At 47.2% G+C, this 12,792-nt stretch overlaps 1 protein-coding gene across 1 annotated transcript in view; it reads left to right on the top strand.

Moving 5' to 3' along the window:
* The first annotated feature begins 5,381 nt into the window (after positions 1-5,381).
* Positions 5,382-12,792, top strand: part of LOC129714586 (synaptonemal complex central element protein 2-like) — a 41,548-nt gene continuing 34,137 nt past the window's right edge. Inside the window, exon 1 of the mRNA XM_055664311.1 lies at positions 5,382-5,918. Coding sequence (XP_055520286.1) covers positions 5,877-5,918 — 42 coding nt within the window. The 5' untranslated portion in view covers positions 5,382-5,876. The remainder of the gene's footprint in view (positions 5,919-12,792) is intronic.

The following is a 12,792-nucleotide window of genomic DNA, read 5'->3' as shown; positions in this document are numbered from 1 at the left end:
CATTTCAATAGAATATAGAGGTGGATGTTCTTGATTATGCCTTGATCTGAGGTCTAGGGATGGTTTGGTTCATTTTGTCTTGGTTATGACTGGAATGGCATTGCAGAGCTCGAGTTCAAATGAATTCAATAAATCTGGGGACTCATAAGAAACGTAACAATCTGGCTGCTATTTGTAGTTAATGTGCTCCTAGTTCCTTTCTCTAGGTACGCACAAATATTTCATCCTTCAAGAGTTTATCAAATTCCCCTTAGAACGGGTTTACAATGTAATTTGCAGATATTACTTTCAAGATTACAACAGCTTGCAAAAAATCTCATCATCCCTGTTCTCAATCCCTCTTTTCTCTTTTAAAACCAATTATATAACACCCCGTGTCCTGTGATTACTACCCTCCTGGCAGTGAAAACCATTTCTCTTTATTGACTCTGTCAAAGCTCCTTATGATTACTTACATTAAATCTTCCTTTAACCGTCTCCTTTCCGCGACCAACCCTTGTTTATCATTTCTCTCCCCTGTAACTGAAGTCCCCAGTCACAGGGTATAGACAAAAATGCTGGTGAAACTCAGCGGGTGAGGCAGCATCTATGGAGCGAAGGAATAGGTGAAGGTCTGAAGAAGGGTCTCGACCCAAAACGTCACCTATTCCTTCGCTCCAGTTGATGCTGCCTCACCCGCTGAGTTTCACCAGCATTTTTGTCTACCTTTGATTTTTCCACCATCTACAGTTCTTTCTTAAACAGTCACTGGGGATGCTCTGACAAATGTCCTCTCTGCCCCGGTGTAGGAAGTCTAACCCAGTCACAAGGTGACTAGGGATGGTCAATGAAGCCTTTATCAGTGCCACCCACATATTGGTGGATTGGGTTCTTCCTGAGCTGCAGATGCCCAGGCTTTGCCCAATAATGAAACTTCTGGCACACTGCAACACACAGCTCCATTTTCACATTGGACAATCGTTGGGCATTAGAGTTAATTTTTGGAAATGATTCCTGCATTTAAAGAATAACATATCAACTGAAAATAAACAACTATTTGAGCAAATTTACATTATTGTTGTGTGATTGTTAGGATTGAAGGTTTTTCATTGTACAGGTAGTTGAAAATAGACACAAATAGCTGTGGAGTAACTCAGCGGGACAGGCAGGATCTCCAGAGAGAAGGAATAGGTGACGTTTCGGGTCGAGACCCTTGTGGTTGATATCCCTACTCACTGCTCAAACTACATCAGAGGCGTGTGGTTGGCTCCAGAGAATGGTCTATTGTAGTTATGTATGCAGAGTAAGTTTTTTCTTACATGTGACAGATTTGGCAGGTAGACAAAAATGCTGGAGAAACTCAGCGGGTGAGGCAGCTTCTATGCAGCGAAGGAATAGGTGACGTTTCATGTCGACGTGATTCTTCAGACGTGATTTGGCATGATGTTGTCCTGCTTGGCTGGAGTTATGTACCATTGGTGTAGCACCACCAGGGCACACAGTTTGATTAATAGAAGTAGACATATTCTTAGGTTAATTGGAGACTAACCACTCTTAATTCAGGCCATACCATAAGAGATTATAATGCATGTGTGTTTGTATGTGGACTTAAAGCTCCCAGCATTGTGCAAAAATTGCATGTGATTTATTTCATCAATGGTAACATTGGATATTACAGACTCCCAGTGGAGAAGTGATTAAACTGTCACGTCAGTTCCACAGACTGGGATGTAGAAGCTTTTAGTTTAAATTGACATGGATTAAGTCTGGGTCATTCCCCCCCCCCCCCCCCCCCCCCCCCCCCCCCCCCCCCCCCCACAGCACATTAACTGAGTGGGTTCAAGCAATCATGCCGAGCAGCACACCCTTTCAAAGTAATCTCCTCGCCAGTTTGATGGTTAAAGCCCGCAATTCAATCGGATTTCATTATTTCTGATGAGCTGAGATAGTAATCGTCCCCTTATTTTCAGCCTGGGTATCTGACAACCCAAAACCCAATAGCATGAGAACTGAATTCTCCAATTTCAGGCAACCCTTTTTCATCGACACACTAACCTTACAATCGCGCATACCCTTCTTTCCACTAACCCCATCACCCAGTTCCTTTCCCCCATCTGCTAACCTCCTTATCCCACACCTGTCTACTCCAGGTTCCCCATTCTCCCTCTGTACCCTTCCAACCAGTCCTCTCCTGTTCTACATTTCACTCCTACCTTCATTCTGATCAGCTTCCACCATTTGCACCCTAGTGTCTTCCCCACTCCAAGCTTGGTTACTGCCTTCACCCTTCTCTTCCCCCACCTAAATCCTCTGCCAATCAACCCCTCCTTGCTTGGATCCACCTCTCACTCACCCTTCCTCTCCCCTCTTTTTATCTCCCCATTACTCCATAAGTCTGAGAAAGGGTCGCAACCCCAAACAGTACAGAGACAACAAAATGCAGTTGTCTGCCCATCTCCCACAACAGATGCTGACTGTCCTGCTGAGATCCACCAGCAGTATGTTTTCCACAAAATTACAGGATCTGTTTCTTGAGCTCATTAATGTATTGAGTATTCCCAGCAGTTCTGTTTTTATTTGATTTTTCATCATCGGTAATATTTTGGCTGGTGACCAGATTACCACAACCCCTGTTTAGTTGTCCTCAACATAACGTGACTAATTAGATTACTAAAGTCAGAGGGGAAAGATTTAAAAGGAAATTAAGGAGCAACTTCTTCACACAGTGGGTATATGGAACAAGCATCCTGAGGAGCTGTACAGGAAGGAACTGTAGATGCTGGTTTAATCAGTAGACACAAAAGGCCGGAGTAACTGAGCGGGTCAGACAGCACCTCTGGAGAAAAGGAATAGGAGGCGGGTTTTAGGTCGAGACATTTTTTCAGACTCTTCTTCAGAGAAACATCACCTATTCCTTTTCTCCAGAGATGCTGTCTGATCCACTGATTAATCCAGCTATTTGTGTCGAGCTCCCAGAGGAGATAGCTGAGAGGTACAATAACTACATTTAAAAGACATTTGGATAGGTACGTGGATAGGAATGATTTAGAGGGATATGGGGCAAACCCAGGGAAATGGGACTAGAGTAGATGGAATCTTGGTCGGCATAGGCAAGTTGAGCTGAAAGGCCTTTTCCGTCCTGTGGGACTATGATGGAATGCACATCTCCATGTTTTTCCTTGACAATCTCTTGTAACATCAGTTGAATTAACAGTGGTTGGTGTCAAAACCGTGGTTTTGTTGGGTCCTCGCTGTTGATGTGTGGCCCATGGTGACATGACTCATCTCTGTGCAGGCAGTGTTGCCCGCAACACCCCCTGAGGCAGGGAGGTGAAATATCTCTCCCCAAGATACAGTTTGGCACGCTCTAAACTGATGCTCAAATCACCCACTGATATTCAAAGAATGGTTGCTTAAATAAGACAGACCCCACGCAACCGCTGCTTCTTATAGAAACTTACAAAATTCTTAAGGGGTTGGACAGGCTAGATGCAGGAAGATTGTTCCCGATGTTGGGGAAGTCCAGAACAAGGGGTCACAGTTTAAGGATAAGAGGGAAGTCTTTTAGGACCGAGATGAGAAAATCATTTTTTACACAGAGAGTGGTGAATCTGTGGAATTCTCTGCCACAGAAGGTAGTTGAGGCCACAGTTCATTGGCTATATTTAAGAGGGAGTTAGATGTGGCCCTTGTGGCTTAAGGGATCAGAGATTATGGAGAGAAGGCAGGTATGGGATATTGATTTGGATGATCAGCCATGATCATATTGAATGGCGGTGCAGGCTCGAAGGGCCGAATGGCCTACTCCTGCACCTATTTTCTATGTTTCTGCAAGAGTCCAGATTTGGACAGAGAGTGAGACTCTTTGTATCAATGTCTCCAGGGTGATAGAAAGGCAACTGAAACTGCTTTGTGCACCTCACTTAACCAGGTGCTCTGTACTTGCCTTCCTTTAGGGAGCTTCAGAGGCTGAGGGGAGACCCGATGGAGATAAATAAAATGATGAGAGGCCTAGATAGGTTAGACAGTCAGAACCTTTCTCCCAGGATGGAAATGTCAAAGACTAGAGGATAGAGGGGGGGAGGTTTAAAGATGAGGTATGGGTCAAGTTTTTTTTACGTTGAGTTCCTGGAACGCACTCTGCCAGGAGCGGTGGAGGGGGTAGCTATGATGCTGCCGTTTAATAGGTTTATAGATAAGTACATGGATATGGAACATCTGCAGACAGAGGTGATCAGTTTGGCATCATGTTCGGCACAGACTTTGTGGGCTGAAGAATCTGTCCCTGTGCTGCACTATTCTCTGTGATCCACAGTGTCCCTGTCATAACCCCTCAAGTCCTATATTAATGTGGCAAACTGAATATTATTCGGATTCCATCGGGGACCTAGCTTGGAGGAGTTCCTAAACCCAGCACATTGCAGAATCTTGTAATATTACCATCAATAAAATATATAGTTGCTCATGTACGGGTCACCAAACAACTTTGGAATGGATCTGGGGGGGGTTCATAATCTAATCATTTGATAAAACCTGCCAGTACAGCCAGATTTGAGCATGTTAGCATGCAAATGGTTAACAACAGGAATGTTTGCGGTTCTCTTGTCATGTCACCACAATTAGTTGCATTTAATCTTGTCTAATGCATTTCGTTGTCTCTGTACTGTACACTGACAATGACAATTAAAATTGAATCTGAATCTGAATCTGAATTAGTTCTTAAGAAAATATTTGCAGGCAGGCGAGATTGTGATCGCATTAAACAGTGTATGTGACCAGTAAATAAGGGGTGTTGTATGTTCTTTGTGGTGTCGGCTGAGATTGACACTTTGACCAGGGCTTAAGTCTGCAGTCTTCAGACAGGGTTGGGAGAACTTTGAAGGACTATTGAGCAAGTAAAAGGCAGCTGAGTTTAAAGCCATTGTTATCTGACAGTGAAGCAGTATCTCTGTGTGGAGAACGGTGGGAGCAAAAGATTGACAATCACTTTCTGATTCCTACTCATTCTATCAATCTTACAACACAGCTTAAACCTTTTAGAATAAGAAATAATGCTGAAGCTAAATTACAAAGCGATATCCATCATTTCAACTTTTATTTTAGATAATAATTGATCTGAACTCACCTGCAAAATCCGATGCAAGATCTTTGATGATATGGCCAACGATGGCATAAGCCACTGCCACCACCACCAGGGCAGCCATGAGCAGGTAGAGCACAGCCTTGGGTAAGGGGATCAGCTCCCTCTGAGGTGGGGTGTAGTCGTTGTACAGTGCATCACTGGAGGAGATGGAGTACTGATACGCGTGGCCCGCTGTCTCAGTCAGGTTGGTCGCATTGCCCGTCAGCGGAGTTGGCGCTTGGTCCATGGCTGAAAATCCTTCCAGGCGACAATTGACTTTAAAACCAGAGGACACACGGTTATCTGCTTTGTTGCTGAAAGTGGGAAGTGGGAAAAGGATGGTTCTCAGATTCAGATCACAACAGGGTTTGACAGTCCCGTTTCTACAAGGTGCCGATCTTTGTGTGATTTCCCACTTTACAGAGAGCTGAGCAGGGTAGCCCACTGCCTAGGCATGTTCAGGTGCTGGATAAACAAGTAACTGGGCAATTCCTGCTTTGGAGCATACATCTGACTCTGCTGCAGCCCGTGTAATGACAGGCTGGCTGGCCACCGTTAACTGGCACTGATTCTCTTGCCTGGTCCCTCCTCGATTGCCAGCGAAGGAGATTTAAAAAGCTCAGGAGCTTTATGAGTATTTGTCAGAGCTCTGTGCACCCCCTGCTGAGATTACCCATGGTTGTTTGCCAACAAATCACATTGCTTACGGAAAGTCTCTTTGCTTTTTGGATTGTTTAGAAGAGAGAAGAATGAAAGAAGAAAGGAAACTAAAACAATGGCGAAAAAGCAATCAGACCAGAAAATACCACATGGAAAGGTAAGAACCGACAACAGTACTACAAAAATAATAAAATTATATTAAAATTGCAGCAAAGGAATGAGTCAGGCACGATGTTTAAGAAGGAACTGCAGATGCTGGAACAATCGAAGGTAGACAAAAAATGCTAGAGAAACTCAGCGGGTGAGGCAGCATCTATGGTGCGAAGGAATAGGTAACATTTCGGGTCGAGACCCTTCTTCAGACAGGAATTGAGGACAATGGAGGAATAGAGAAAACAAGCAAAAGCAATAGAAAAAGACTTGGCAGCTGGGACCTAGTTTCACTGGGAAACCTGAGCCGTAAATACATGTTAAGCACAAGGCATTGGGGGTTCAGTATTGATGTGGATAGAGAACTGGCTGGCAAACAGGAAGCAAAGAGTAGGAGTAAACGGGTCCTTTTCACAATGGCAGGCAGTGACTAGTGGGGTACCGCAAGGCTCAGTGCTGGGACCCCAGCTATTTACAATATATATTAATGATCTGGATGAGGGAATTGAAGGCGGATGACACTAAGCTGGGGGGCAGTGTTAGCTGTGAGGAGGATGCTAGGAGACTGCAGGGTGACTTGGATAGGCTGGGTGAGTGGGCAAATGTTTGGCAGATGCAGTATAATGTGGATAAATGTGAGGTTATCCATTTTGGTGGCAAAAACGGGAAAGCAGACTATTATCTAAATGGTGGCCGATTGGGGAAGGGGGAGATGCAGCGAGACCTGGGTGTCATGGTACACCAGTCATTGAAGGTAGGCATGCAGGTGCAGCAGGCAGTAAAGAAAGCGAATGGTATGTTAGCTTTCATTGCAAAAGGATTTGAGTATAGGAGCAGAGAGGTTTTACTGCAGTTGTACAGGGTCTTGGTGAGACCACACCTGGAGTATTGCGTACAGTTTTGGTCTCCAAATCGGAGGAAGGACATTATTGCCATAGAGGGAGTGCAGAGACGGTTCACCAGACTGATTCCTGGGATGTCAGGATTGTCTTATGAAGAAAGACTGGATAGACTTGGTTTATACTCTCTAGAATTTAGGAGATTGAGAGGGGATCTCATAGAAACTTACAAAATTCTTAAGGCTAGATGCAGGAAATTTGTTCCCGATGTTAGGGAAGTCCAGGACAAGGGGTCACAGCTTAAGGATAAGGGGGAAATCCTTTAAAACCGAGATGAGAAGAACTTTTTTCACACAGGGAGTGGTGAATCTCTGGAACTCTCTGCCACAGAGGGTAGTTGAGGCCAGTTCATTGGCTATATTTAAGAGGGAGTTAGATGTGGCACTTGTGGCTAAGGGGATCAGGGGGTATGGAGAGAAGGCAGGGATGGGATACTGAGTTGGATGACAGCCATGATCATATTGAATGGCGGTGCAGGGTCGAAGGGCCGAATGGCCTACTCCTGCACCTAATTTCTATGTTTCTATGTTAAGTTTAACTGAGGAGGAAACCTGGCTAGTGGTGAATAACTCGAAACCATCCAATGCCCAGTTTTCCATTTGAGGTTAGGCACAAAATGCTGGAGAAACATTTTGGGACAGGCAGCATCTATGGATGGGTGATCTTTCGGGTCGAGACCCTTGAAGAAGGGTCCAGAGATGCTGCCTGTCCCGCGAAACTACTCCAGCATTTTGTGTCTCTTCGGGGGTAAACCAGCAACTGCTACACCTTCCTACACCTTTCCATTTGAGGTTGTGGGTTTGATAACAAGTGCCCACGAGCAATCTTATTCCTCGGGGGTTCTGTGTGTAAAGTTTTGTTTTTGCCACTGCTCTGAGTTAGTACACGTAGGGATCATATCCTCTGATTACTATGACACAGTACCACACCACTTAGTCTATTTGATCATTGAACCAGTCTAGAAGACCCTTGCTAAATGTTTACCTAGAAAAAAAGTTAATTGAATAATTCATCTCATCATTGGAAGCTACTGGCTGAACCTGATCATGGAATTCGCTGTAACCTGGTTAGGAAATTAACATTGTAAGTAAGTAAGTTTGAATTTGAATTTGATTTGATTCCTTTATTGTCATTCAGACCTTTCGGTCTGAACGAAATTACGTTGCCTGCAGTCATACACAGTAACAATAAATAACAAAACATACAATAAACACAAATTAACATCCACCACAGTGAGTTCACCAAGCACCTCCTCACTGTGATGGAAGCAAAAGTCTTAGTCTCTGTCTCTTCCCTCCTTGTTCTCCCTCTGCGCTGAGGCGATCGATCCAGGCCGAAGATGCCGCTCTCCAGTCCAGCGGACCTCCGTGGTGATGTCGCCGCTGCCGAGTGCCGGAACGCTGTCTCCGCTCCGAGTCGGCCCGCCACAGCCTCAGCTCCGAGTCTCGCTGCATCAGCTCCGAGTCCCGCAGCCTCAGCTCCGAGTCCCGCTGCAACAGCTCCGAGTCCCGCTGCATCAGCTCCGAGTCCCGCAGCCTCAGCTCCGAGTCCCGCTGCATCAGCTCCGAGTCCCGCTGCAACAGCTCCGAGTCCCGCTGCAACAGCTCCGAGTCCCGCAGCCTCAGCTCCGTCTGCTGCATCAGCTCCGAGTCCTGCTGCAACAGCTCCGAGTCCTGCTGCACCAGCTCCGAGTCCTGCTGCATCAGCTCCGAGTCCTGCTGCACCAGCTCCGAGTCCTGCTGCATCAGCTCCGAGTCCCGCTGCATCAGCTCCGAGCCCCGCTGCATCAGCTCCGAGTCGCTGCATCAGCTCCGAGTCCCGCTGCATCAGCTCCGAGTCCCGCTGCAACAGCTCCGGGCCGCTGCATCAGCTCCGAGTCCCGCTGCAACAGCTCCGGGCCGCTGCATCAGCTCCGAGTCCCGCTGCATCAGCTCCGAGTCCCGCTGCATCAGCTCCGAGTCCCGCTGCATCAGCTCCGAGTCCCGCTGCATCAGCTCCGGGCCTTGCATCAGCTCCGAGTCCCGCTGCATCAGCTCCGAGTCCCGCTGCATCTGCTCCGAGTCCCGCTGCATCAGCTCCGAGTCCCGCTGCCCCAGCTCCGGGCCTTGCATCAGCTCCGAGTCCCGCTGCATCAGCTCCGAGTCCCGCTGCATCAGCTCCGGGTCCGGCTGCATCAGCTCCGAGTCCCGCTGCATCAGATCCGAGCTCCACTGCAACAGCTCCGAGTCCTGCTGCACCAGCGCCGAGTCCCGCTGCATCAGCTCCGAGTCCTGCTGCACCAGCTCCGAGTCCTGCTGCATCAGCTCCGAGCTCCACTGCAACAGCTCCGAGTCCTGCATCAGCTCCGAGTCCCGCAGCCTCAGCTCCGAGTCCCGCTGCATCAGCTCCGAGTCCCGCTGCATCAGCTCCGAGTCCCGCTGCAACAGCTCCGAGTCCCGCTGCATCAGCTCCGAGTCCCGCTGCATCAGCTCCGAGTCCCGCTGCATCAGCGAGTCCCGGGCCACCGCTGCATCAGCTCCGAGTGCCACTGCCTCAGCTCCGGGCCGCTGCCGAAAGCTGGAACGCCGCATCAGCTCCGAGTCCCGCTGCATCAGCTCCGAGCCGCTGCATCAGCTCCGAGTCCCGCTGCATCAGCTCCGAGCCGCTGCATCAGCTCCGAGTCCCGCTGCATCAGCTCCGAGCCGCTGCATCAGCTCCGAGTCCCGCTGCCTCAGCTCCGGGCCGCTGCCGAAAGCTGGAACGCCGCATCAGCGAGTCTGGCCACCGCTGCCTCGGCCCCGAAGTCGGCCAGCCTCACGTTGGTAAGTCCTGGCTGGCTCTGCCTCCGGAGCCTCGAGGTCGGTCGCAGGTTGGAGACCGCCAGCTCCGCCATTAGGCCTCAGCGCAGATGGAGGCAGAGATGGGGGATACGACAAGAAAAAGTCGCATTCCACGAAGGAAGAGACAAAAAAAACATGTTTCACCCCCCCCCCCCATAACACAACCTGATAAACTAAAACTTAGCCAAAACAAGACAAAAAAACAACAACAAAAGTAAAGACAGACGGACTGCAGGCGAGCCGCAGCTGTTAACAGCGCCGGAAGTTTATTGGCCAAGTATTCACATACAAGGAAGTTGCCTTGGCGCTCCGCCCACAAGTAACAACATGACATACAGTGACAGTTACGAATGACTCAGAAAACACTAAACATTAATGATAATAAAACATTAATGATAAAACACCATTGATCAAACATGTGAACCAACAAAATACCAGATCAAAGGGAGGCTACAGATTTTGGGCTGTTGAGTAGAGCAACTACTCGTGGATAAAAACTATTTTTATGTCTGGCTGTGGCAGCTTTGACAGTCCGGAGTCGCCTTCCTGAGGGAAGTGATTCAAAGAGTTTGTGGCCAGGGTGAGAGGGGTCAGAGATGATCTTGCCCGCTCGCTTCCTGGTCCTTGCAGTGTACAGTTCATCAATGGAGGGAAGGTTGCAGCCAATAACCTTCTCTGCTGATCGGACGATTCGCCGCAGCCTCCAGGTGTCGTGCTTGGTGGCTGAGTCAAACCAGAACAGAAGGAATTGCACATGATGGTTTAAATTGAAGATCAGACACATAGCTAGAGTAACTCAGTGTGTAAGGCAGCATCTCTGGAGAGAAGGAATAGGTGACGTTTCAGGGTTGGTCTCAACCCGAAACGTCACCCATTCCTTCTCTCCAGAGATGCTGCCTCACACACTGAGTTACTCCAGCATTTTGTGTCCATCTTGGGAAATGAACATTTGCGACTGTACTCAGCAGCTACTTAGTGACAGGATCAACAATACAAATCTAAGCAACAAATCTGGTGACGAAAGCTACTATGAAATATTGAGAAAACAATATAAAGTCACAAATAGCCGGGCACTGGTTGAATGAGAGACTGAGCTGGGCAAAATGACCTTGACTTCCTTGTTCAAAAAAATCTATTGATTTGGAACACAGTTCAAAAGTCTCACTGACAGATAGATGACCTTTATTGTTCTTTTAATAGTTCAAGCTGGTTAATGAAACATGGCAGAAGTCCCAGATCTTGCAGTGTTTATTTCTACCAAATTGTGTGCTTCAAATGTAATGTTAGAGTATTTGAAACAAAAAGGAATCGTAATGTGGCTAACAAATGACAGCTTGACTTAACTGATCACGACATTGTCATGGATAGAAGTTTGCTTGCTCTAGACCTGATTACTGCTGAAATTCCATTCATATATTATCATTCTAGTCTCTATATTGTTTCAGTTTCTGACATTTAAGGTGCGGAGTTAAAATGTGTGTCGCAGTCACGGGTAAGAGAGCTCACGGCACAGTTCAAAGCGCATGGGGTCACTTACCATGGGGTCCTGATTAAAGCCAGATTACCCAACCATCAGGGTGACACTATCCTGACTACTGGTGCTGACTGTATGGAGTTTGTACGTTTTCTCCAAGATGTTCGGTTTCCTCTCGCACTCCAAAGACATACAGGTTTGTAGATTAATGGCTTGGTATAAATGTAAATTGCTCCTAGTGTGTGTGGGATCCTGTTAAAATGCGGGGATCGATGGTCGGAGCAGACTCAGTGGGGCTAGAGGCCAGCTTCCGCGCTGTATCACTAAACTAAAATGTGCAGTCCTGGTTCAGTTTTGTTGCATATTAAATAAATACCATCTGTCTTATAGTTCATTATTATTCAGTTAATTTTGTTCTGAAAAGTTCCATCTGTCCAAGCCACGTGCTGTGTGCAGAATGTAACAGTCAGGCTGAGATTTCCAATGCAGAACTGAGGCAGTGTTGCACTAGCAGAGGTGATACCTTTCGCACGCCTGACTTCAACTGTGGCCCCATCTGCACTCTTAGGCAGATGGAAGAGATGCCATGAAAATATTCTGCAGAAGTTATCCACTTTGGTGGTAAAAACAAGGGGGCAGATTATTATCTCAATGGGGTCAGGTTAGGTAAAGGGGAGGTACAGCGAGACCTGGGTGTCCTTGTACACCGGTCACTGAAAGTTGGCGTGCAGGTACAGCAAGCAGTGAAGAAAGCTAATGGGATGTTGCCCTTCATAACAAGAGGATTTCAGTATAGGAGTAAAGAGGTTCTTCTGCAGTTGTATAGGGCTCTGGTGAGACTACATCTGGGTATTGTGTACAGTTTTGGTCTCCTAATTTGAGGAAGGACACCCTTGTGATTGAGGCAGTGCAGCGTAGGTTCACAAGATTGATCCCTGGGATGGCAGGACTGTCATATGAGGAAAGATTGAAAAGACTAGGCTTGTATTCACTGGAGTTTAGAAGGATGAGGGGGTATCTTATAGAAACATGTAAAATTATAAAAGGACTGGACAAGCTAGATGCAGGAAAAATGGTCCCAATGTTGGGCGAGTCCAGAACCAGGGGACACAGTCTTAGAATAAAGGGGAGACCATTTAAGACTGAGGTGAGAAAAAACTTTTTCACCCAGAGCGTTGTGAATTTATGGAATTCCCTGCCACAGAGGGCAGTGGAGGCGAAGTCACTGGATGGATTTAAGAGAGAGCTAGATAGAGCTCTAGGGGCTAGTGGAATCAAGGGATATGGGGAGAAGGCAGGCACGGGTTATTGATTGGGGACGATCAGCCATGATCACAATGAATAGCGGTGCTGGCTCGAAGGGCCGAATGGCCTCCTCCTGCACCTATTGTCTATGTTATAAGAGGGCAGTTCACCACCAATAAAATGATCTGGTTACGATTCTGTGTGTTAACTTGCTGTGTGACAAGGATTGTTACATTATGTAGAAACATGGAACTGCACCAAAGGACACAAAGTGCTGGAGTAATTCAGCGGGTCAGGCAGCACCTGTGGAGAATAAGGATAGGTGACAGTTAGGGTCAGAACTCTTCTTCAGAATTCAGGTCTGAAGAAGGTCCTGACCCGAAACGTCACCGATGCATGTTCTCCAGAGATGTTGCCAGGGCCGCTGAGTTACGTCAACATGTT

This window comes from Leucoraja erinacea, chromosome 39, assembly GCF_028641065.1.
Source record: "Leucoraja erinacea ecotype New England chromosome 39, Leri_hhj_1, whole genome shotgun sequence".
In the NCBI taxonomy this organism is placed as follows: domain Eukaryota; kingdom Metazoa; phylum Chordata; class Chondrichthyes; order Rajiformes; family Rajidae; genus Leucoraja; species Leucoraja erinaceus.
Note: the sequence above shows the minus strand (reverse complement) of the source record. Positions and strands in the feature narration are given on the sequence as shown.